The sequence below is a fragment of the Protopterus annectens genome, chromosome 3.part0, assembly GCF_019279795.1.
Source record: "Protopterus annectens isolate FY-2018-M chromosome 3.part0, PAN1.0, whole genome shotgun sequence".
Lineage (NCBI taxonomy): Eukaryota > Metazoa > Chordata > Ceratodontiformes > Protopteridae > Protopterus > Protopterus annectens.
The window spans coordinates 1,132,540,168-1,132,567,168 of NC_056731.1; the positions used below are offsets into that span (position 1 = coordinate 1,132,540,168).

The 27,001-nt window shown below is 41.9% G+C and overlaps 1 protein-coding gene across 1 annotated transcript in view; it reads right to left on the reverse strand.

The window, feature by feature from the left end:
• The window catches only part of CABLES1 (Cdk5 and Abl enzyme substrate 1), a 1,875,674-nt gene that overhangs the window by 268,210 nt on the left and 1,580,463 nt on the right, over nt 1-27,001 (reverse strand). The window contains exon 9 of the mRNA XM_044065364.1: nt 5,269-5,476. Coding sequence (XP_043921299.1) covers nt 5,269-5,476 — 208 coding nt within the window. The remainder of the gene's footprint in view (nt 1-5,268; nt 5,477-27,001) is intronic.

Here is a 27,001-nt window from a genome sequence, read left to right on the forward strand (position 1 = left end):
TCCATCACTGCTTTAGAGAGAGGTGTGTCTTGAATGGCTACATTATCTGCCATGCTGCCAGGTTTAAGGTCCTGAGTTGGCTGTGCAGTATCTGACTGTCTTGTTGGGTCAATAAGTGAGGAATTTGAGGTAATGTCCAAGCTGGGCATTGAGACAAGCTCTTTAGGAATGGGTACCAGTGCTGGCGGGGCCAGTCTGGGGCAATCAGTATCATTTTTGGCTTCTCTTGTCTGACTTTGAGGAGTACCTTGGGGAGGACAGGCAGAGGAGGAAAGGCATATACTGTTAGGTTTTTCCAGCTAAAAGATAGAGCATCCACTTTCCATGCTTGCTTGTGATAAATCCTTGTGCAGAATCTCTGTAGTTGGCAGTTGTGAGGGGAGGCAAACAGGTCTATGTCTGGGCATCCCCAGTTCCTTGTTATCATGCTGAAGAATTGTGGATCCAATTTCCACTCGTGGGGATCCATTAGGTTTTTGCTTAGTTCGTCTGCCAGAGTATTTATCCTTCCTGGCAGGAATTGTGCTTGCAGATGTACTTGGTAAGTCAGTGCTGTGTCCCACAAGTTCATGGCTAGTCTGCAGAGGGGGTAGGAATGTGTGCCCCCCTGCTTGTTTATGTACCACATGACTGTAGTATTGTCCATCTTTATCAGTAGTTGTCCTGGATGAAGTTGATCCTTGAAGGCTGTCAGGGCATTCTGAACAGCTAGCATCTCTTTTTGATTGATATGTAGATGCATTTGACTTGTGGACCTTGTGCCCTGAATACATCTTCCTGCCATATGGGCCCCCCCAGGCATAATCTGATGCATCTGTTGTCAATATCTGCCTTGTTGTAGGTAAGGTAAATGGCTGTCCCGTGTTGAGGTGACAGGCTTTTGCCCACCATCGAAACTCCTGTTGCAGGCAGGGAATGAGGGTAATTATTGTTTCCAGGCTGTGGCAATGTTGAGTCCAAACACTTTTCAGATACCATTGAAGTTTCCTCATATGCAGTCTTGCATATGGAATTAGCAGTATGCAGGATGCCATGAAGCCCAAAGCCTGCAGAATTTTTCTTGCAGATAACTGGGTCTTTGTTGCCAACATTTTGAAATAAGTAGTCAGTTGTCTGTGTTTGTCTGGTGTGAGATAAGCCATCTGAGCAGTTGTATTTAAGCTTGCACCCAGGAATATTATCTCTTGAAAGGGTACGAGCTTTGATTTCTTTTCATTTACTGTGTACCCGAGACCTGTTAGTAATCTTTTTACAAACACCAGATGCTGTAGTAGGATGTCCTTGTTCTCTGCTTGGATAAGGCAGTCATCCAAGTAAGGATATATTTGTATTCCTCTTTGTCTGCAAAATGCAATTACTGGTGCCAGGCATTTTGTGAAGACCCTGGGTGCAGTAGATAAGCTAAAGGGCAGTGCAGAGAATTGGTAGTGCATTGAGCCAGCTATAAATCTGAGGTATCTTCTGCATGATTGTCTGATTGGGACATGCAGGTATGCCTCTTTTAGGTCTAAAGTCACAAGCCAAGCCTTCCTGCCCAGCATGGGCAGAAGCTGCTGCTGCAGAGTTAACATTTTGAATTTTGGAATATCCAGGAATGTGTTTAGGATAGACAGGTCCAGTATTGGTCTCGAGGCTTTGTCCTTTCTGGGTACCAAGAATAACCTTGAGTAAAATCCTTGTCCCTGCTCTTGCTGTGGTACTTGCTGAATGGCTCTCATGTCCATGAGGGATGAAACTTGTTTTTGTGCCTCCGCCCATTGATTGCGTGGCAGGTCTGGCATACCGTTTGGCCTTGGCAGGGTGCAAAAGTGGAACCTGTAGCCTTGAGATACGATATTTAAGGCCCATTTGTCCTGGGTCATCATGTGCCAATTTTGTGAAAAAAGTGCTAGTTTCCCCCCCAAAGGAGCTGCCAGAAGATAAGTGCTTGGTGCTGGCATGGGGAAGTCATTGAGACTGTTTCCTGTATGGCTGTGATTTTTCCTCTCTGCTAGGCCTGTATGAGCCTTGGGGCTGTGATCTGCCTCTGGGGTGTCTGTATCTGCCTCTTTGTGGCCTGTCTGACACTGGAAAGGACCAATTCTTTGTAGGCCAGCTCCTGCTAAATCTGGGAGGCTGTACCTGTAAGAAATCCTTCACTGTTTGCATAGATTTAGCTTTGTCCTCCATTTTCTTCAACACCTCTTCTGCTTTAACAGCAAACAAGGTATCATGTTGTAATAAAGCATCTAGTAGTTTTGCTTTAACATGATCGGGCGGATTCTGTTCTTTTAACCAAGCATGCCTCCTAATGACAGAACCTGTAACTGCGGCCCTGCAGGAGGCCTCTAGAGAATCAAAACCACATTTCAAAGTATGCTTTCCCACTTGTTCAGCTGCATGCAATAAATCCTGCATTTCTTTGTTTTCTCCACATTCTGAATTTGTCAACATTTTCTGTTTAAGCTGTGACATAAGATATTGCTGATATTTTACGCATATGAAACTGGCAATTTAAAGCTCTTACAGCCAAGGTAGCAGAAGTATAAATCTTTTTCCCCCATCTGTCCAGGGCCCTTGAATCCCTATCAGAGGGAATAGGGTTTTTTGCAGTGGAAGCCTTGACCCCCTTGGGACCCTGAGAAATAGTTTCTGGGTCAGCAGCAGGGTTTTGGTAAAGAAATTTATGAGAATCAGGAACCCTGTAGTATCTGTCTGGCTTAACAGGAGCTGGTGGTAAAGAGTCAGGAGACAGACCGGACTCTGAAAATACATCATCTACAATGTCTAAAACAGGAGGAATAGCAAGGGGCCTGTGCTGGGGTAATAAAAGGAAGTCTCTGAGCCTTTTCTTGGATTCTGAGTAATCTTGGCTCTCCCAAAGGAAATGCTCCCTCTTAGTATGCAGGGTCTCCCCAAAAGAATAATCCTCAGGAGGTGAGGCTGAAGGGATAGATACTTCAGCATCAGAATCCTCATAGGGAGGAAGGGAATATTCCTGTTCAGAAGAGGAATCAGAAGAAATGGAAACCTGATCAGAAGATTCATATTCTATCGCTTGCCTAGGCCTCTTATCAACAGGGGGATGGGAACCCCTGATCAAAGTAATTAGGTCTTCGGCCATTTGAAGCATCTGTTTTTTAGGCATGGAGGCCTGTCCAGGAGAATGCTGTACTTGTTTCTTTGTCTTTAGAGCTGCTTTAGTCTTTGCCTTTGAAGCTGAAGATGGCTTTACATATAACTGTGTAGGCCTGAAAACACCCTCAGAAGCCGAATCCTGCTCAGCGGCTCCAGACCCATCTGAGGGAATAGTTTCCGAGTGTCCAATATCTTGAGTTTCCAGTGGCCTAGTCGGCTCCACATGGGAGTCGGAAGCGGCCTGTGGCTCTGAGGTAGCGGGCGTTAGGGGCTGCGAAAGTGCCTCACTGAGAACCGGCGACAGGCCTAACGGAAGCCTCGTCATCGGTTTTGGACCTCGGATGCCTGTCCTTTTCTTTTTCTTTGCGCTTTTTATAAACTCCGGTAGTCGGCTGTTCCGACGGCATTATATAATTGAATCTTCTGCCAAAGTAATGAAATGCAAAATCGTACCGACGCTTAATAGTACGTTGGTTAAATCTAACTAGCAACGTCGTGGTTAGGGCCTAGGCAAGGAATACAGTAAGAATGAAAGTCCTTATGAGGTATTTGCTTCCCACAAGAAATACAATTATTAACTTTTTCTGACATCGGTCTGGAGCAAGAAAAAAGTTTCTCCAATGGGGTACTTAGCTTTAAAGAAGACTTCGGATCTGAAATTCGAATTTGAAAATCTCAGGAGTCGGCCAACTGGCACTTGCGAACTGCTTTTGTTTCGGGCACCACGCGGCAAGAAAGACTGAAGAAAATGGCGTCGGCTGCATCTTTTATACCCCTGGCGCACTGACGTCAGGAAGGAGGCGAAAGCAACCGACACCGGACCTAGACTTTGGAACTCGGGCCGACTGCGGGTAGCCTGCCAGCAGGATAACCCAACTGTAATGACTGCAACAGTGAAACACGATGAACATCAATTAAATATTTTTGATTTACACTGTCTATTAGAATATTATTGATGTTATGAAAAACAATTTCCAAACAGAATATGACATATTTTACATCTGAAGATAGACCGAGTTTGATCAAAAGTTTATTGGTGTCAACATTCTTATATATACACTCCAAAGAACACAATATCTAATATTAAAGAAATGAATTTATTCTACTGTTCAGTAAATACTAGTGTGAAGGTATTCGGAAGATTCTAAGGCTATAAAAATGATAGAATGGAGACATAATGGTTTATCTTACTGGTTTAACTGTCAAAAGGAACCACTGTCCTATTAACTAATATTATTTTGCATAAGTACAGACAAGATCCTGAGTATCGGTTATTGATACAGCACATCAACATATAATCAAAGATACATTACATGACTGAAAACTAAAACAGACCAGTTTACTATTGTTGAAATGTATATAATCTATACTCCTAAATTAATCAACACACTTCTGTCTCAGCTATACAAAATTACATTACCACATAAATCAGGTATTAAAAAATCTGGACTATCTGAATCACACTGTTGATTCAAATCCTGTCAATATAGATAAAGACAGGATACTAGATTCAACTAGAAGTTCAATGTCATTGTAATTTTCGAAAGATTTTTTTACTTTAGAATATATACCCACACCTTTCCCTAATATGCACAGAAGAAAAAAAATAGAAAAAATGATAATACCCATAGCTGGAGATGTAAACTGTTTGACAACATATGGTTTAAGTATTGTTTAAGACTCTAACAGGTTAACAGAATTTTGGACAAAATTTCAATAATTTGCTCAAGCACTGTGCTTGGGTAGCTTCCAGTTAACTAAATATTTAATTTTATTTAACACTCCAATTCATACATGTATTAGTAAAGATAAATTATACTTCTTTATTGTCTCTTGGTAGTTGGTTAAAAATCAAGAACTAAGAAATGGAAAATCATTTATACCTCCTTTTTCTGAGTTCTTAAATATAATTTAAACAAATTAAGATAAGGACTAGTAAGATATCTAGTACCTAAGTTTTGGCCTAAACTGTTTACATTACTGGATAAATATAAAAATGCCACTCTGTGAGATTAACAGCCTTTTGTCTTTTTGAAATATTATAGGCTGCACTATCACAAGTAGTTTAACAATATTTTGACTTTGAATTTATATAAAACACGTGACATCTCTTGTGTAAAGTGCAATGTGTACCACTTCTGACCTACTTACATCAATAAGATGTTTGACTTCATGTTTTCGCAGGTCACTATCGATCTTGGCTGCTAGTAGAACACAGGCACCAGCACAAAGTTTTCTGTTCTGCTTGTTCAGTTTACCCTTAAGAGCCAGTTTCTCAAAGTAGACAAAGGCCAAGGCCACAGTGGGTTCCTCAAATCCACATTCTTCCTGAGCAAGTTTACGCATCTCACGTTTCAGGCTGCAAAAAAATTTTTGAATGAAATCCAACACCTTGCTAATATGAGCTTTATGACTAAAATGAAGCTGATGACATATACACTCTATAGCTAAACTTCCAAGAAATGCTAGGCATTATAAAGTTCAACATGGCAACCTGACAAAAATCTTAAAAGTTATAAAATTAGCCACCTGTTCTTATTTATTTATTTATTTTTTAAACAATATTTTGTTGACACTGCACTATTAATAAAGAAGGAATAACGTATCATTAAGTGTGTAACTAGCAATGTGTAGTGAAAATGAACATCCAGAGTTAATTTCCACACAGCAGTAGCAATCAGCACTTCAGGAAAAGTGCACATCTGCAGAAAAACACTATTATGTTCATCTGCATTCACCGCACATTCTAAATTCAGAAGTTCTGGGCAGACATAAAGCAGTTTATCCATAGTTACATATCAGCTATCTCTGGCAAACAAATGGAATGATTTTTTTTCCCATTTCCATCAATGACAATACTTTCAGAACATCAGTTTAGTGTCTCTTAAACTATAGGGGAAAAAGCCAGTGCTGCCCTTTGACCCAACTGTGTTGGTTAGATTTCATCCAAATTTGGACATCTCCCAATACAGGTAGTATAGATCATTCACAAAGCAAAGCCAGAAAGCTGTACTGTCAGTTTACAGGTTACCAAACTAAATGTATAGCTTACAGTTTCTTTAAGGACAGCACTGTCCTTTGAAACACGTATAAAATGTTAACATAAAACTTGACCTTCCAGTCATGAAACTAACAAGATACGTAAACAGTAGTTATGTACTTACCGTGACAGCAGATCCTTTCGGCCAATACAGCTGTTGGGTCTTCAGATTGCTTGTTGGATACAAGATGGCAAAACTAGCACTCCAGCATCAATACCCTTTAATTTTTTTCCTCCCATAATTCACTTGCTCTTTTCACTACCTCAGAATGAGTTTGCTTGTCCTAAACCAGAGAAATTTTTCCTAAAGACCAGGCAGGGCTGGGGAAGTCTTCCAGTATGTCAGTTTGGACAAGGGAAGGAGGGAGGGATGTCATATCTGATGGATGTTGATGCAGATGAAAGGATCCAGATTTCTGCTTATTACATAACTACTGTATCCTATTCATCCCATCTGTCTGATATGACTGTTGGTCAGAATCCCAAGCTAACCAATAAAACTTAAATGGAATCATGACAAGAGACATTTGAGGATATCAGCTCCACACGAAGCCCTAGACCTCAAAATCATGTCCAAACTGTAATGCCTGACAAAGGTATGCAATGAAGAGCAAGTTACTGCTGCACAGACAGAATCAACCGCGTAATATCTAAATAAGGTTGCAGATGCAGCAACAGACCTAGTGGAATGAGCTATGGGCTTGCATGGAAGGGGATGATTATTCGTAGAACACACAAAAGTAATACAGTCAGAGAGCTAACTAGAAAGAGACGCATTTGAAACATGTGTCACTTGTCTATTTGTGGCAACAGAAACAGAAAGTTAAGAATCCTTGAAAGGTTTAGTTCTATAAAACTGAAATATTAACAGTCTGTCCACATCCACATTATTAGAATAATATAGAGAAAATGCTGGCAAATTAATTGGTTGGTTTAAATTTGAGTCAGATGTTACCTTGGGAACAAGAAAGGGTTCATGCATGAAGACACCTTATACTAGTGAAAAATCAAATATGGGGAGACATAGGATAAGGCCTGAAGCTCAGAAACTCTTCTAGCTCAAGTACAAGAAAGAAATGTCCTTGGTGCTGAAGATACTAGTTCCAACAGAGTTTGTTTAGGGCACTCAAAACAAAATTAAGGTCCCAAGGAGGAAAGGCTCTCTTACGAGGGTGAAGAAAAGCTCCTTTTAGAAATGATTTCCATAAACTGTGAGAGGCCAAGGAGTAGGAATCCACACCCTTAAGAAAACTGGACATGTTTGAAATGTGCACTATGATAGTAGTAAAACTGGAGTCCAACGTAAACATTTCAGCAAGAAAGGAAAATATGTCATGGACTGAAGCATGGCTAGGATCTAATCCTTGTGAAGTTGCCCAAATAGAAAAACATTTCCATTTTCTGCAGTAATATTTTTTCTGTAGATTACTTTTGAGACACAAAAATAATGTGGATAACTTTGGTAGACATTACTGGAATTGGAAAAAAAAAACAAGTAGTCAGTTTCAGGTTGTCTAGATCCAGCTGAGGAGAACTGGAAGGATGGGAGAGGCTATCTCTTCTGGGATTTAGTAATCATAGGAGCTCCATGAGACATGGCTTAAGAAGGGGAAACAAATGTGCCTGGGCTAGTATGGATCAATTATGAATCAATTAAAGAACACCTTAGAGTTATCTGCAAAGTCACAAAGGGAAAGCCAGACATAAAGCCTCATAGTGATGCCTCAACCTGTGGTATCGGCCACTCCACTGGCTGCATTGTGCATGACATACATGAAGAGGATTGTGATGTTCAACATTGTGATCAATGTGGTCTTTAACTGTTTTCTAGAACCTTGACTGGGTGGCTTCTTCAATGAGGCTAATGCTTGTTCAGCTAGTTACCCTCTGATGGCAATTCCCGCCACTGGAGTAGTTCAAGGCCCTAAGAGGACAGGTGTCTGAAACATATGCCCGCTTCCCTATTTTGTCCAATGCCTTAGATTCTTTGTGGGGAGGAAAAACAGTGGGTGTATCTTCTGTAAGCTCTTTCTCAGATGAAGCAGACACAATAATAGAGTCAACCTTAAGATTTTTATCTATCTTTGGGATGGGTCTGAGCATTTTAGCAGGTTTGCGAGGAATGGACTCTGAAGAATCTGGCCCCTGCCATGCCCACCTGGCAGCCACCAAACAAGAAGTACAGTGAAGTATGAGTAACAGGCCTCAAAAATAACCTCTTCATCCTGAGAGGGTGGGTCTGTCAGCCAAGACTCCCTATATCATATTAATACCAAGATCTCACCAAAAGTGGTGTTTTCTAGAGAGAGACTGGGAGAATCCACTTAATCGTATGAATCAGTATCTGATGCAAGAGACTCCCTAAGGGAATAAATCCGTCTTTTTCACATATCTTCTTTCTAGGTATGTTGGGTGGAGGATACGACTGATTCCTCAGAAAACTCTGACTGCATATTTAAAGATTTCTTGAGACCATTTCCTCAGGTCTTACCCTGGAATGCATGAGGTTGCAGATACACAGAAGGCTGAGTGTCCTGGTTTGGAGATGACACTAAAGTAGCCTGCACATCTATTTTCAGTGAAGAAGCTATGATCCTCATAACCCTGAAAGCAAATCTCATGTCTATTTGATCTGGGGAGCCCACACTGAGTGTCTGCACCACTCTTTCAAAGGAAGAAGTGTGCAGCACTGAAGAAGGCAAACCAGAGATTAACAATGAAGAAGGTTTTGAGGATGGGATCAGCGCCAACATCTCCAAAGCCAAAGTGTCTGACACCAAAAAGAGTGCCACACAAGATGCCTCCAAAGACGTTGTTGAAGTCTTGATGTCAAAGTGCCAGTCCAGAGATCCAATTGACTCCAAAGGCCATTTTGTCAAGTGTGTCAGTTAAGGAACCCCAGAGTCTAAAGTTGAAGAACCATTCAGCACCAATGAGGCAGGCACATGATGATGTAATGGCTCCTGGGACACCAGTGCCAAAATATGGACTGAAAAGGGAGCTAATATAGGACAAGAAGGGCCTCCAAACACAGGGTGATGGCAGGACACCTATCCTAATCTGGATCTTCAAGAAAGGTCTGATGATACAGCCCCAATCTGAAGAGCTATGGAAGAATGTGAAAGAGTGAAGGGATGAATACATGGTGACTAAGCAAGGAAGAAGGAGAGATCCCTCTCAGAGAAGTCCTACTCTATAAAGGCTCCAAGAAACTGTTGGGTATGAAAATCAGCTTTAAAACAGCTGAAGCCAATGAAGAAGGCTTGGTAGGTATCTTTGAAGCGTGTGGAAGAGAAAACTCATGGATGAGATTGAAGGGTAGCCAACTGTGAGAAAATAGCACTCTCTACTTCAGAGGATATGGTCCCAGAGAGGGATTTGTAAAGCTATTTGATCAAATCCCTCTGGAGTCTCATAAAATGTGCCAAGGAGCGAAGGTTGCTGAAGCATAGATATGCTTCCCAAACCTATCCAGTGCCCTAGACTCCCTGTTAGGGTGATGGACATAAGAACATTGCTCTGGCAGTTCCTTCTCCGTGGCCACGGCTGTGACCACAACATCAACAGGTACTCCTTTACTCCAGTGTGGTCTATCCTTAGGTGGTGCCAGGATCTTGTCTCGTCTCTTAGGGAATGGCTCAGTTGTGTCTGGCTCCTTCCATGCCCACTGAGAGACTAAATCAATAAGCTCAGTGTTGGGTGAAGTCACCCAGGAGGTAGATGGGCCAGCACCAAAAGCCTCCAGGAACACCGGCTCCTCTTGGGAATGGTTATCGGGGGACCAACCACCCTTTGTTTTAGGAGTTCTAAGATGTCTCCAAAATGAGACATCATCAGGTGGTGATTTGAGGGACCCTTCCCCTTTGTCAAAGTCCATTTCCTCGGTGATAGACTCTTGTGGAGAGTCTAAGTGCCTCCATTTGCACTTCCTCTTCCGAGGAAACTCCTCAGTGGGGTGCTCCGAGGAGGTGTTGGAAGACATAAATATACCCTGCTAGGGGGTCTGGACTCTGGTTCAAGATGTCCCAGTAGGAAGGATGAGTGAAGCTTTGGATGCAGAATCAAATGTGACTGTGGAGTCAAGAGCCAAAGAGGTTATAGAAGTCTGATCTCTAAGAATAGAGAATGCTTTCTCCACTACCTCAAAGGCAGAACGCCTGGGAGAAAGAGAAACTGACAGATCTGATAAGGCAGGCTTACAGACCATTGGCTTCCTTCACCCCTCCGGCGGGAGTCAGAGCTGAGCTGTCCAGCACTGATCTTCTGAAGGGTAGAGATGGCTCCGGCAACTTTGGAGTTGAATCTAACACTCTGGAACCAGCTCCAACACTATGGCTCTGAGAGTTGTCTGGCTCCGAAGTACTCAATGCCTGACAACTTACAGATACCACTGGAGTCGAAGATGACAACATCTTCATATCCAAGGAAGATGAATCGAGGACTTTTGGATCCGATGGCTCCAAAACCAAAGATCGGATTGGAGAAGGAGTGAACATTGGAGTTGGAGAAGGAGTGAACATTGGAGGTGTAGTATTCACAAGGGTTTCCGGTCCCAATGGGGCTGGAGCTGGAAGAATTCCACTTGTACCTGTGTCCTCAGAAACTTCCTCATCATCCTGTCTGTATCTGCTTTGGTTAGACTCCTGGAAGATGGAATGGATGAGGCCAAGGATGATGGTCTTGAGTGATGCCGAGAGATTGTGCCAAAAAGGGTGATGGGAGCCAAGAGGTGATTGGTTGTGACAGTAACTAAGGTGAATGGATCCAGGGTGATTTTAAGGATCTAGGTCTCAGATCCGAAGCAGTTGGATCTGACTTTTTAGCTTGTTTGAGAGGTGTCTCTGAGAAAGGAACTGAAGCAGAAGCCATTGTCAGATCTGGAGAGCTCTTACAAGGTTATTCTGAATGAGAATGTCCTTTTTTCTCCAATTGTTTGGGGGTTTAAACCCCAGAGACTGTAGATTCAGGTTTAGAGGGCAGCAAGACCCTAAGAAATAACTTATTCTTACAGCCAATTAAGGCACAGGACTTAAATCCCTTACAAATGTCACAGTCAGAATCCAGATGAAAATGTCTTAAACAGTACACATACTTTGAATTTGTGTATGAATTGGGAATTTTGTGGCAGCAGGCCACACTTTTTTTTAAACCATGAAGGTTTATCAGACATTATAATGCAGATGCAAGTGTAATAAAAGAATAAGGTTGAAACACCCTTTTTTAATACAGAAAAAGAAAAGAAAATTACCAACAATGATAAATGTGAAAAGGAGTACTTAAAAGTACTATACAGGGACATGATACCATAATGGTAATGAAGAATACTCTAAGAATACATGGATAAAGTTATAACCTTAGATATAACAAGGGTTAAAGGGAGGAAAAGAGTGAAAGATATAAACATCGTAAGAATTATATAGAAACACACCTAACTCATAAAAAACTCTAAAGGCTCACTTGAGAGTTTGGTGACCTATGTCCAAATGCTATGGTGGCAAATGAGATCTGGGGCATTATGGGTAAAGAGATGAGCTCAACAGTGTAGTGTTCTACGATCTGGAAGAAGCAGCTAAGTCTGATCCGAGAATCAGATCCAAACCCAACAGTTGAGGAATGAATAACAATGGTAACATCAGATCATGAGGTGTTTCACCTCCAAAGCATGTTCTGTGCACAACACATGACTGGCAAGACAAAACAGTCTTGGCACATTTGTCAACTGCTTCCACAGCAGTGGTGTGGTGTATGATAGCAAGTACACCACAGGATGAAAAAATCTACACTACAATGAAATGTCAATGTGTACAGTCTATGTTATGTAACAGAAACATCTATCAAGAAAAATGCAGGTCACAGTAGACAAGCATGTTTTATTCTTTTAACAAAACCATTACCAAATGAATTGTAGTACACTGAGTCATTAGCAGATGAAATGTACATAAGCAAAAAGCTGCTATAACTTTAGAGAACATACCAAAAATTCGAACCTTACAGAAAAGAAAGAATAGCTACAGAAGAACTTTTGCCCCTATATCAGTCAAAATATTGCAATGTGCCATCCACTTTGGAATATAACTGTTTTCAGACTAGATCAAAATTAAATCAAATGGACTTTTTGGAATGAGTACTGTAAGCATTTTTTGTGCTTAGACAGACAGCGCCTGAGAGGGAAAGGGAGAGAGAAAGTGTGACCAGCAAGAGGTGTTTCTTTGCAGCAGACTTGAACTCTGCAGCCAATGGTGAATTACATAAGGGGTGATTCAGACAGATGCCTAGGAACCATGGCCAGCCAACAAAATAATTTGGTTTTAAAAAGTTTTGCGAACTTGCTTTAGTTAGCTTATGTGCTAAACAAAATCATTAACAAAATCTTTTTTTTTTTTGCTAAAAATAAAGCGTTAAATGATAGACACGGACAGCAATACGTATCATTTGTCTAAGCACAGCATGGATCTGTTTTATTTCTTTATATTTAGGCAAAGAAATTATTTTTTTACCTAAAAATGCATACATCAATGCAACCTAATGATTCTACACAACATGCTGTAACTTGCTGCTCCTTACCTTCCCACAATTTGCTGAGAAGCAAAAAGACATGAATATTAAATAGTACAGTGGACAGCTGTGGACTGATACAGAGATTTTTTCTTTTTATCTTAGCAGGCAACCAGATATAACATTACAGTCAGTAAATGGGTGTGAGAAGGTGGGGGAGGACTGCAGGCTGTCTGTGGAAAAAAACTGTTTGCTATTTGCTCAGTTTAAAGTCTGATGGACTGTTTTACACAACAACAGTAGTCAACAAGTAAAATTAAAATTAAATTCCCTGTCTTTACCTCACATTTTGGTCTATGACTCATACATTTTTTGATTTCCTGGCAAATCACTGAGGACTGCACCAATTAAGTGATTGGGGGGGGGGGGCTGGCTGTGGATGAATGTAACTTACCTTCTTGCCATTTGATAAGTATGGATGAAAGCAACTTGTCTCCCCCCAGTTTAAAGTCTGACTGCACTACTTTCTGTCTAATGTTTGTGTGAAACAAAGATGAAATTACTCAAATATTGAAGACTGTCTCTGACTTTACCATGTTTTCGTCTGTCACCTCTTGTCATTTGATTATTTTAAAGTCTGGCATTACAGGACTAATATAGTAAACATATGAAGTACACTGGGAAATTGCACTTTTTATTAAATTAATTGTCATCTGAGGACTGCTAGCCAAGCTACATGACATTCTGTTACATATTCTCATGCATAAATATTTGCTGAAGTCTGAGAAGGCTCCACAACAGAACACAAGCAGAGTATTGCATTTAAGAAGTCTGTTTTTCACATAAAGGATTTTTCTGCTGACTGAAGTAAAGTTGAAACTGTATCTGATTTCACAAAATGTCCCTGGCTTTGCCTCAAGTTTTAATCTGTGCCTCATAAAATCTGAGGTTTTCTGGCAAATCAATCTAAAAAGAGATGTTACACTGAGGCCCACATCTGCTCGAGTTGGTGGTAGCTCAGGTGGATGTAAAAAAATCAAGAAGAGTAGGGGAAGTTCTCTAATGCAGTGGCCAAAATTCCCCTGGTAGTATAAATACCACCTCTTATCTCCTCTGAAAAGAGGCTACTAGCCTAGTGGGACTAACCTGGTCAACAAAGGATAAATAAAATAAATAAGGAAATGTGGCCTGTGGATGAAAGCAACTTAACCTCTTGTTGTCTGCTCATTTTAAAAATGAAAATTACATATTACCATAACCATCTGGGGTATCTGCTTCTGTCCTTCTTTAATGTATGGGCCTTCAGTTCTGACCTTGGATCCAACTTTGGCCCCTCTAGACTTTGGATCCAAAGTTCAGGCTCCTTCTCTTACTCATAATCCCCTCCTGTCCCTAACATTACCTCAGATTGATCAGATCGAGTCTGTCTGTAAATCCATAACTAAGGACATCCTATACATTCAAAAAGAAAACAGATCCCTTAAATGCAATACTCTGCTTATGTTCTGCTCTGGAGCTAGAAGAGCATGTGAATATACCCAAGAGACAGACCATATGATCACACCAGAAACCAATGAAAATTAACTTCCAAAAAGATGGAAGGGTCAAGGAGGGTGGGAAGTTGAGGTAGGATGGAAGCAGACAACACAGATCTATCGTTATGTTAAGTATGTAATGTTGTATCTGATGTTGTCTCTTCCATTCATTCCTCAACATATGAGACAGTCTCTCCAGCTAATGAACTCTTGGGGTGGTGTCATGGAAGGATATTCTGAAGAATAGCTGAATCCAATGCAACCATATCTCTGAAGAGCAAATCCAATTAATAGTGAAAAATGAAAGTTTGAGCAATGGTGTAAATATCATCAATAGAAGCTCTTGAGAATAAGGCAGCAGAAGTACACACAAATCTAGATGAATGAGCTTTAATGGTTTGGCCAAGGTCAGGCCCATATATTTGTATACGCATGAGATGCAGTCAGATAATCATCTAGATATCAGATAATTATCTAGATAAAATCACTTTAGAGACTCTGTCTCATTGTCAAAAGCCAAAGGAAACCAGTTAAGCAGACCTTCTAATGTTCTTGGTACAGCAGAGATAAAAATGAAGCTGATGATGCACATCCAGCAGGTGCAGCATGTACTCCCCTTTGTTGGCAAAATTCGGGATGAAAACTGGCAGACTGATGGATTGGTTTAGTAAAGTCTCAGTAGCTACTTAGGAATAAAAGATGGATTTGTCTGCAAAGATGCCTTATCCTTATGAAAAACAAGGTAAGGGGGTTTGCAAGACAGAGCCTGTAGTTGTGATAGTTACACACAAAGTTTTCCAGGCCAGAAATCTCATGTCCTCCTTGGCTGCAGGTTCAAAGGGATGTTTAGCAATAGCTTGTAGCATCATAGTAATATCCCAAGGAGTGGAATTGATAACAGGGGACACAAGAAGGAAAGTGTTCCCTAAGAAAGCCCTGGATAATCAAAGACAGGCAATGGATGATTGATTTTCTGCAATATGGAAATTTGAAATGACAGCTAGCTGGACGTTTACAGCAAAGTAACTGCCCCCTTGTGAAAAAGGGAAGCCAATAAGTCTAAAATAGTAGAAAGCACAGCTAAAATGGTCCAGATTATGTTTAGAGGCCCAAACAGAAAATCTATTCCATTCACTTTTGCAAATATTCCTGGTAGATGGTCTTTGGAATGATGTAAGAATGTGGATTACTAGGAAAGAAAGCCTGGACTGACTAGCTATCACTGGAAGTGGATAAATCAAGTGGCTAATCTAAGGGCTTAAATGCCCAGGTGAGGCACTCCTGATGGGTGAGACAAAGATCTGGATTGGGGTCCAGTACCCAAGGTGGGTGTACCAAATAGTTACAGAGGAGAGAATCCACATCTGTCAAAGGCAGAAGCCATGAGGATAACTGTGATCTTCCTCTCAGATGCTCTCTGTAAAAATGTTGGGATGACAGGGGTAGGAAGAAAAGCATATAGGAATCTGGGGGGTGGGGGTGGGGAGGGGGTCAAAGCATCCCTCTGTGACTTCCCTTTCTAAGGGATGCTCAGACCCACATTTCAGTCTCCTGCAGTTAATGTTGTCAGGCAGGCGAAAAGACTGTAGCATGGTCGACCCCAGTGGCAGAAAATCTGCTCTGCCACCACTGGACTGAAGGATCACTTGTGAGGTAGAAGGATTCACCAGCTCAACCTGTCCACCAGAACACAATTTCCCCGAGATATGTGTTGCTATCAGAAAGTGGCTGGAAGATATTGCCCACTGCCACACTCTCACTGCTTCTCGACATAACGGATATGACTGTGCTCCCCCCTTCTTGTTGATGTACCAGACTACCAACATGCTGTCTAAGTGAATGGACATCATTTCTAGAGGCAAGGTGTCTTGAAAAGCCTGTGACTTTAACAGGACTTCCTTCATCTCCAGAACACTGACGTGAAGACTGGCCACAGGGGGAAACCATGTGCCTTGGACAATCATTCTCATGTAATGCTCCTCCCACTACAGCTGGAAAGTGTCCATGGTAATCATGGCCTTGGGAGAAGGAGGTACAAATGGGGCAGCCCTTGGATACTTTCAAAGACTTGAGCCGCCATTGCATGTGTGTCCTGCAAATGTCACTTAGTCATACTCAAAAACTCATGGGTTGATGTCTGATAGACAACTATATAGAAAGTGTCCACTGCAGAACCCTCATGTGGTATCTGGCTAAGAGAACCAAAGTAACTGAGACAGTCACAGATACTAGTAGCTGAAGAAACAGTTTCATAGGTGGTTTCTATCAGGAAAGGACATGTAAAGCTTGATTGTGTATGGTGGTCAACCTGTTTTCTGGAAAGTCTCTCAATATGGCATGTGTTATCCAGGTTAGCACCTGTAAACTCTATTGTCTGGACCGACAGAAACTTGGACTTGTCTAAGTTCACTGTAATATCCAGTTGAGCGCAAAGGTGGAGCAAGGAGTCCTGAGAGGATCTGTAACCACCGCCAGTGACTTGGTGAACATGGCTTTGAACTGAAAATGTCTGGCTCCAATCCAGAAGTGGAGAAATCCTCTGGATCTCTTGTTCATCATAATGTGGTCGTAAGACTCCTCAAGGTCTATCAAGCACATCCAATCATCCTTCCTCAACAAGGGGAGGATTGGCTGTCTTGTGACCATCCAGAACTTCATTTGTCTGACATACTGGTTGAGATGACTGAATTCTAATATTGTCCAGAGGTCCTCAGTCTTTTTAGCACCAAAAAAAATATTTTTGTTAGACAAGAAACATCTTTATTAAATTATCACGTACAACATAGGCAATCATACATTTATATAAAATGAAAACAAACCATACTGACATAATTTTAGTTGCAAACATTATATACCACAAACCATATTGACATAATTGTAGTTACAAACATTGTGCTTCACTTATAATCTATCCAATCACTGTCAGTCAAACATTACATAGCTCATTGAAATCCTGCCTTCTCTTAAGCCTCATTCCTTCTCTGCATGTATTGTTCCCACAGTTCCCATTTTTTTCTATGTAATTTGCTTCTACCCTTTTATAAAGATCCTAGTTCCAGTTGTTTTATCTGCATTACTATAATCACCACTTCTAGTAAGGTTGGTTTAGACTTTGATTTCCATTTTCTAGTAATTGCATTTTTGGCAGCCACCACAATTAGACTCATCAAGGCCCTACTCTATGCCTTGGCAATTCCAATTCTGTATCATAGATAAAAAAAATAATTTCCATAGTTACACCAATTTGCTCACCCAGTATCTCTGACAGAGCAGTCTACAGGATATCTTTAAAGTCTGCCAACTCATTACACTCTCAGAAAATACATTTCCAGTTATCTCCATCACACCTCCAACATTTGCTGTCTACCTGAGGAAAAAAAATCTTTGGAGTCTACTTGGGGTATAAAAAGTACCTATGTAAACACCTTCAACTAAAGACCCTACATTTTCTAGACTTTGTTGCATATTTGAGAGATATATTCCCATTATTTCTTTGTGAACTGCTTATCCAATCTCTCTTCCCAATACTTTGTAACCTCCTCTGTTTGATTCTTATAGTTATCATGCAATATTTTGTATGCTGTACTAATTACTCATTTTTTTAACAGTAGCTTCTGTTCTAGATTCTACTAAAAACTCTACCTGTGCTGGTCTTTCCCTCAGGATCCCTCAATTTCTTTCCCTTTTTCTTTGCCTATACTCTAATATCAATCACTGAAAGGGAAGGCCTCTGTCCTGCAGTCCAAATAAATTATTGGCCTCTATCCATTCTATTACCTTTCCCTATCTATATGCTACCAATATCTTTGTTCTTTTACTAGTTTAATCCAATAAATTCCATCCCCGTCTTGCCTATTGTTTGTATCCCTAATTGCAATTATCCCTATCTAGAGAATCTACTTTCTCCGTTCCCATGTTGGCTTAGTTCTTAGAATACTTTCTGCTACTTTATGAATATAATATTACCTGGTTATTGTTATTTTCCTTAAGGATCTGCATCCAAAATTCCAATCTCTTTTTGTTTCTTGAGCACCCCTGTTTCATCATCATACCTTTCCACTTTGAATTATATGTTTCTGCTTGTGTTATATACAGGTGCCTTAACTGTGTAGCTCTGAAATGCCCCTTCAAATCAGGTACCCTAAACCACCTTCTTCAACTCGAAGAATCAGCTTATCCCACTTGACTCTTGATGTCACCCTCTCCCAGATAAAATCCTTCAACTCTTTATTAATTGCTACTCACACTTCTCTGGTTGATAAAAATATGCCTAATGTATAAGACTAAAGAGACTAAAATCATTTTAACTGCATCTTAAAAGCTTCTGCACAAACTCCATATATATATATATATATATATATATATATATATATATATATATATATATATATATAGATACATACGCTAATTTGTCTATATGTCAGGCAAAAAGTTAAGGATTTATTTTTCTATCTTCTAGTTTTCATCCTAATTACTAGAAAGAATTTCCCTCAAATAGTTTAAATGTATTTTCTTAAACGTATTTGTATATGTACATTTTTATTGCCATTCTTAATGCTGAATGATACTTTACTCTGTTGTTTATTCCTATACATAATTTTGCAAATATATGTGACTATTTATGTATTGTTACTTTTGTACTGTTTTGGAGCTTTTCTCCCCGGGCCTCCACTGAAAATGGACAACCTGCCCAGTCAGACTCTCCCGGTAAATAAATGTAAAATAAAACAAATAAAACAAATAAATAAATCAATAAACTGCTTGTATCTTACTATTCATATCCATATAACAGAGCTTCCAGTTTGTCAGTTTTTGTATTATCTTTTGTTTAATTTCTTCCCACATATCCTTAGCCACCACACCAGAATCCTTTTTAATCCATACTCCTAGGTACTTCATTTTATCATGCCCCCATAAATATGGATATTGCTGAACCAATTTGTGTTTGGGTACATAAGTTACAACTATTGCCTTTGTATTAGTTTCACTAAACTTTGTATCCCAAAAAGATCTGAAACTGCCTTAAAATGTTCCACAACACAGAAATGTCCTTTTCTGGTTTTATCAAGTATAAAATAATAGCATCTGCAAATAGCGCCAGCTTTTGTTGACTACCAAACCAATTACATCCTTGCATTTCTGAGTCCCATATTTTCTTTGCCAGTGGTTCTAAATATAATGCAAATAACAAAAGGGGAAAGAGGAACCCCCTGCCTGGTTCCTCTGCTCAAACAGAAATTATCAGAGAGGAACACAACCACTTTAATTTTTGCCTCTGATCTCTCATATATCCTCCTCAACCTTATAATTTTATCAGGGAATGCAAATGCTTCCATTGCCCTGCTCAGAAACTCCTAGCTTACTCTGTCAAATGCTTTCTCTGCATCAAGACCCACCAACAACAGTGGTATTTTCTTACATTCAACCTCCCTCTAGATCAGTGTTCTGTTAATGTTATCAAATGCTTGCCTCCCCCTCCACAAAACCACAATGATTCACATCTATCAAGTTTGCCATTCTTCTAGCCATTACAAACATAAATACTTTATAATCATGGTTTAGGACTGAAATGGGCCTGTATGAGGCTAGATCTGATGCGTCTTTACCATCTTTAGGTATTACAGCCACCACTGTTAAAAAAAACCTGCCAGATCTTTATCAGTTTTTCCTTCCTAGCTTCCAGACTTTCACAGGAATATCAACCATTCCTGGGTCTTTCCTGCTGATTGGCTATACATCATCATTTTTATCTCATTTCTTCCTATCGTAACTATTAGTATTTGAGCCTCATCTACCGCTAACCTTGGCAAGTTTAATTCTTTCACAAGCACTTCCATTTGTACGTTTTCTTGATCTCCATATTTCTCTGCTTTATACAGACTTTCATAACATTTCTGAACTATTTCTGGTACCTCTACAGGATCTCTTGTTATCTTCTTTGTTATAGGCTTCCTAAGCTGGACAACAACCCTTTCTACTTTCTGTTGCCTGAGTCTTTGTGCAAAAAGTTTTTGTGCACTGGCATTATCATCAAAAACAGTTGCTTAACTATCTTTCTAAACTCATGCATGCAAAGTAATCTTTTATTTTCTGCTTAGCATTCTGCAATTACTCTTCTTCTTGTTCTGTCAGATTCCCCCTATTCTACAATACTTTAACATTCGTCAGTCCCTCTAAATAATTCTTGTTGTTTCTTAACCATATCTCTTTCTGTTATTTCCACCCTATTTTTAAACTCCACATTAATTTTATTCCACTCTCTAGCTATATTTTCAGAAAAAAATTTGTCTTCTCCAAGAACTCATGAATAATTTCTACTACCCATTCCTTAAACTCCTCTCTTTTCAAGAGATTGGTTAGAAAGTCCCAGTGTCTCATTTTTATTTCGTTACCCTGTATTTTTATTTTAGATTTTATTGGCATGTGATCTAAAATAGTTACTGGGTGTGCATGAAAACTTTCAATTAAATGCACATGTTCCTGTGGAATGTAAGTTCTATCTAGCCTAGCATAGTTTTTGTATCTTGGGGAAATATGTAAATTTACTCGGAACTCCTATCACATCTTCCATGCCAAATATTTCTATAAATTTCTTCAAAAACTACCCTCCTTCATTATATCTTCCCTTCTGGGGCACCAAAAAGAATATTGAGCAAGTTCCCAGATCCATGTTGGACTGCTGGGACCTCCTGGATGACTCACTTGTCCAACACCTTTTTTTATTTCTAGAACTGCTATTTTTCTTTGGGAGGGTGGAACACTGGGGTGCTTTTCTGATGGGAAAGGGGGGCAGAATAGCTTTTAATTATAATCTTCTGCACCCATGTACCTTCACTGTTGGATGTCTGGGCTTTGGGGTGCAGAGACAATTACCCCTCCCAACTGCCTCCACACAGCAGCAGTTCAGCAACCATTCAGGAGCCCTGATATGGGCTCTCAGAGAATAGCCCCATGAAGCCTTGATTATGTGGACCTCCTTTGCCATGGGAGTGATGTCTACCATTAGAATCCCCCCGTCTGCCATGGGGGGGGGGTCTATCTCCAAAAATGTCTAGACAGAACTCTTGGGACTTACAGAACCACAGTTTCTTGGTTCCTAGAGAAAGGCCCTCTTGGGGGGATAGAAAACATTTTCCATCTTGTTCATTCCAGGAGAGCGTGTCCTTAACTTCTGGTCTGAAAAGAGTCATACCATCAAAAGAGGCATTCACAAAGGACGTCTTGAAGTGCTGCGCAAAGTCATTCAAGCAAGTCTCCTTAGGGTAATGCCTGTATCGGTGGCTCCCGAAGTGCTTTCAGTCACACTAGAGATCAGACACATTGAGGTGTTGGAAAGGGACTGTAAGGTGTCCAGCTGTGAGTCAATTGTTTTCTTGTCCTTAGCAGATATGGGAAAGTTCCTTTGTCAAATCTCTGAGAAATCTTGTCATATGTGCCAGGTAGTTGAGCACTCACAGTTTGAAGATAGCTAAAGTGTAACCCCACTTCTCAAACCTATCCGGTGCATTAGAATCCCTGTTAGGGAGATGGACCACAGCCAGGACCTTTTTCATGGCTGCTGTCACTACCATAGAATCAACCGCTAGACACTCCAAGGAAGGCAATCTTTAGGTGAGACTAAAAATTTGCCTGTCTTGCATAGGATGGGCTCAGCCACATCTGGTTCCTTCCATCCCCACTTCAAGATCAAGATGACCATCTTGTCCTAAGGAGAAACCACTCAAGAAGCAGATGGGTTGGACCGAAAAGCAATGAGAAACACTGACTCCTCTTGGGAAGTGGCTTTGGAGGACCATCCACCTTTCTGTTAAAAAAAAGTTCAAATATCACTGAATGAGTCAACCTCAAGTGATGATCTGGGGAACCTCTCCCCTTCATCAAAGTCAGTGTTTTCAGTTAATTACTCTTGTGGGGAGTCCACACTCCTCCTCTTGCACGTATGCTTCCAAGGCACCTCTGCAGTGGGATGCTCTGGCAACGACTCAGAACATGAATGGAAGCCATAGATATGGACCATCTCAAGGCTCAACAAGACCAGCTGTCCACACAAGATAGGAAGAGCAGAATCAGGACCCAAAGATTTCAAATGGGGGCTGGATGGAGACCAGTGCTTAATAGAAGTCCACTCACCAGGAAGGAAGCGTGCTCTCTCAATGGTCTCGAAAGCCAAAGCTGAGGGGGGAACCCAAAACCACCCCAGAAGTATCCAAAGCATCTAATTCAGATTGGTCCTAGCACCACAACCGGCCTGGCTCCGAAGCTGACAGTGCAGCTAAGCTATCTAGCCCCAGAGGTCCAAGAGGAAGAGATAGGTTTGAAACCTTCAGAGATAATCCCCTGCCCCCAGATACAGTGCAGATGCTTCAGCTCTGAGATTCTTCTGGATCTGAGATGCACAGAGCCAGTTGGATCAGAGAAGCTGCCAAAGTGGAAGTCAACCAAGTCTTCGGATCCAATGAGGACAACCCTTGGGTGAAGCTCAGAGCCGCAAATTCCGAAGCTGAAAGGCAGATCTGGGTAGGAGTAACCACAGGAAGTGGAGAAGGACCAAAGCTTGTGGGTCTGACAGGGGTTGGAAATGAAAGGACCACCAGCTGGATTTGGGTCCAGAGAAACGTCATCATCCTATCCTTGTCTGCTTCTGAAAAGCTTCTGGCAGATCAGGCTGATCTAATGGACAAAAAGGTGGAAAGAGGTCTGGAGGAGTGATGCACTGGCCTTTCGTACAGGAAGGGCAAAGGCAATCGAGGAGAGACTGGCCCCAGAGAAAACCTGATCACTACTGGATCTGGTACAGGTGTCGGATATGACAGTCTAGGAAGTTTTGGAGCCAAAAAAGCAATAGAACAGAAGAAACAAAAAGGGAATGCGTCTTAGCCTCTTTGATTTGCTCCTTGGATTTTTCACTATTCTCCCCTTTATGTCAATCTGAAAGCTTCTTGGTAGATGGGGAGGCTCAAGAAGGAGAAGAAGAAAGAGGTCGGGATGAGTCTCCCTCAAAGGTTGGGAGAAGTCCCTTCAGAACCAACTTATTCTGACATTCAGAAATTGCTCTCTATCCAACAGCAGTGCAAACTGAACAATGTTAATCGAGATGAGCACACATTTTGACTGAGCATTCAAATTCGGGCTCTACTGGCTGCAGGGCACACATTTCCTGAAGCCAGAGGTTTTCTCCATACTGCAGAAAAAAAGGATCTAACTACAAGAACTGAAAACAGGCACAATAATGGTACTGAAGACTTGTCCTGTTCATCAAGGTCTGATAAAGAACCTCAAAACTACACCCTAAACCAATCAGAAAAGATAACCAATGGCACAAAAAAGAAAGTTGAGTAAAACTTTTTTTGTGTTTGTGTGTGTGTGTGTGTGTGTGGGGGGGGGGGGGTTAAGGAGAGATCTACAACAAAAAAGGGATACTGATAGACAAAACAGGTAGTTATGTACTCACCATAACGCTCGATGTATGTGGTCCATCTCACCTCACATTCTTTACTCACAGGTTTGGAGCCGAGAATCGGCTCCGACTCGGCCAACTTATTTCTCTAGCACGAAGTCTCTAATTAGCTGGGCTAACCTGGTATCCCAAGATGCACCTTGCCCTAGCCCCAGATCTAGTTTGCAGCCATTCCAGAAACACCCCATACACAACTACCACTGGAAGGAGCTCCAGCCAGAAGGAAAGAAAAAACTGACATTGAAGGGTTCTCAGAGCCAATTTTCCTCCAAATCCTACAGGAAGGGGGCAGGTGGGAGGGTACGTAAGAATGTGAGGCGAGATGGACCACATACATCGAGCGTTATGGTAAGTACATAACTACCTGATGTTATGTGGTCCTATCTCGCCTACATTCTTTACTCACGGGACAGCGTCCCCAGCACCTCTATCCTGGGCAGCTCATAGGAAAATACTCCTGAGAACCATGGAACCAACGAAAGCCCGGCCCCTAGAAGCCACGTCCAACTTGTAATGAGTAATAAAGGTGTGAGGAGAGGCCCAGGTGACCGCAGCACAAATATCAGCCAATGAAAGCCTGGCATGGTAAGCTATTGATGTAGACACTGCCCTGGTAGAGTGAGTTTTGATGGGAAAAGGTAAATTTCTGCCTGCTGATGAATAGATAAAGGAAATACAGTCTTTGATCCATTTAGAAATTGTGCTCTTGGAAATAGGACAACTGTTCTGTTTTCTGAGAAGGACACAAACAGTTGATCAGACTTCCTAACATGCTTAGTCCTGTGTAAGTAGAATCTTAGTTGTTTGTGCACATCCAACTGGTGAAATCTAAACTCTGCTTTATTGGAAAAGTTTGGAAAGAACACTGGTAACTCAATAGATTGATGAAGATTAACAGTGGATGACACCTTAGGAAGGAAGGACGAGTTAAGTCTCAGGGACACTCTGTCCTTATGAAAGTTCAAATATGGAGGTTTAATGGACAAAGCTTGAATCTCTGATCTCTTCTGGCCGATGTAATGGCTATTAGGAAGGCCGTCTTCCAAGACAGAAATTTTAATTCACAGGTGGAAGCTGGTTCAAAGGGCGGTGAAGTGATGGCTTGTAACACAAGGTTTAGATCCCATGGCATGACAGGTTCTGAAACAGGAGGGCGAAGTAACCAGGCGCCTTTCAAGAAGGCCTTACAGAGTTTACGGCTCATAAGAGAAGGCTCGTAAGATGTATGAAAATTGGAAATTGCAGCCAGCTGCACCTTAATGGTAGCAGGCACGGAGCCCTGTCGGAAAAGCATGGCTCAAAAATCTAAGACCGACGGAATAGGGGCTGTGAAGGGGTCCAAACCTTGGGCCTGAGCCCAAATGGAGAATCTCTTCCATTTGCTGGAATAAATCCTTCTGGTGGAAGACTTATGAGACGAAGACAAGATATGTACCACCTCAGGTGAAAAAGAATGTTGTCTAACTAGTGATGGAAGTGGAGCAGCCAGGCTGTCAACCTGAGGGTTCGCAGGGAGGGATGGAGCTGTCCTGACATGTGAGTCAGTAGGTCTGACACTGGGTCCAGGGTCGAAGGACCATCCACTGCGTACTGTTGAAGAAAGGGAAACCATACTTGTCGAGGCCAGTGTGGAGCAATTAGAATCACTCTGCTTCCCAAGGATATGGCTTTCTGAATCACTCTTTGTAACAGAAGAAACGGAGGGAAAGCATAGATCAGACCAGGGGGCCAATCATGGACTAGAGCGTCCCTGGGTGACTCCCCCTGTGGGGGGATCAGTGTGAAGTACTTGCTGCATTTGGCGTTGAGGGGGCTGGCGAAGAGATCGCAGCAAGCTGACCCCACCTGTTGAAAATTTGAACCACCAATCGGTTGTTCAGGGACCACTCGTAAGGCATCAGAATAGCTCTGCTCAGCCTGTCCGCTATCACGTTGGTCTTTCCCGGAATGTGCGTTGCCACTAAAAACCATTGGGAAGACATTACCCAATGCCACACTTGCATGGCCTCTCTGCAGAGGGGATAACACTTGGCTCCCTCTTGCTTGTTCAGGTACCACACCACGGACATGCTGCCCGAGTGAATTGCAATCGTTCCCAGAGGAAGAGAGCTTTGGAGTGCCTGCAACGCTAGTAACACCGCTCTCATCTCTAGAACATTGATATGCAGGTGTACCTTGTGATCTTGCCACATGCCTTGGACCATCCTGCCAAGATAATGCCCCCCACCCCATCTGGGAGGCGTCCGTGGTCACCGTGGCCAGTGGAGACATAGGAATCAAACTCCTCCCCTTGTCCAGATTGGTGGAACATAGCCACCAGAGGAGGTCTTGTTTGCACCGTTCCGTGAGAAGTATCAAGTGCGAAAGAGGAAGTTTCTGAAAGGACCGTTGGGCCGAAAGGAGCCACTGTAGGATCCGCATGTGTAACCTGGCTAGAGGCACCCAGCATGATGGTGGCAGCCATGGATCCCAGGAGCTGGAGAACTAACCTGGCCTGAACTCTCTTGAGGGGCAACAATGCGTGAATCTGAGACTACAGCACTCTTATCCTCTCTTGTGGCAGAAAGGCCTGCATTTGAATAGAGTCTAGCTCTGCGCCTATAAAAACAACACGCTGTGAGGGAGCAAGGCAGACTTTTCCCAGTTCAAGGTAATTCCTAGTTGTTGACAAAGTGTAATGGTAGCCTCCCTGGCTTGAATGAGGAGATGCCTGGTGGGGGCGGTGAGGAGCCAGTCGTCCAGATATGGAAACACCTGGAATCCCCAATGTCTCAGGTGAGCTGTCACCACTGCCAAACACTTGGTAAACACCCTGGGGGCTGTGGTGAGAACAAAGGGCAGGGCACGAAACTGGAACTGACTGGCTCCCAGCCAGAAGCGTAAGTGACTCCTGGATGCCTTGTCCATCTTGATGTGGTAGTAGGCATCCTTGAGATCGATGGAGCACATCCATACTCCTTTTTCCAGCAAGGGAAAAATGGACTGAAGAGTGACCATTCGGAACTTGGACTTCAGAACGTAGTGATTCAATCGGCTGAGATCCAGAATGGGTCTCAGGTCCCCTGTTCTTTTCGGCACCAAAAAGAGTCTTGAGTAAGTTGCTGATCCGATATGGTCTGAGGGGACTGGTTGGATGACTCCTTTTTCTAGCAGCTTTGAAACTTCTAGTGCTGCTTGATCCCATTGGCTGGGTGGAACGTCCAGGATTCTTTTGACTGGAGGGGGTGTTGATAAAAAGGGAATAGTGTAACCTCTGGTAACTATTTGAAGCACCCAACGATCCTGGGTGATGCTTTCCCAGGCTTCCGGATGCAACAAAATTCGGCCCCCGACTGGCTCCGGAACAGCAAAGTTGGG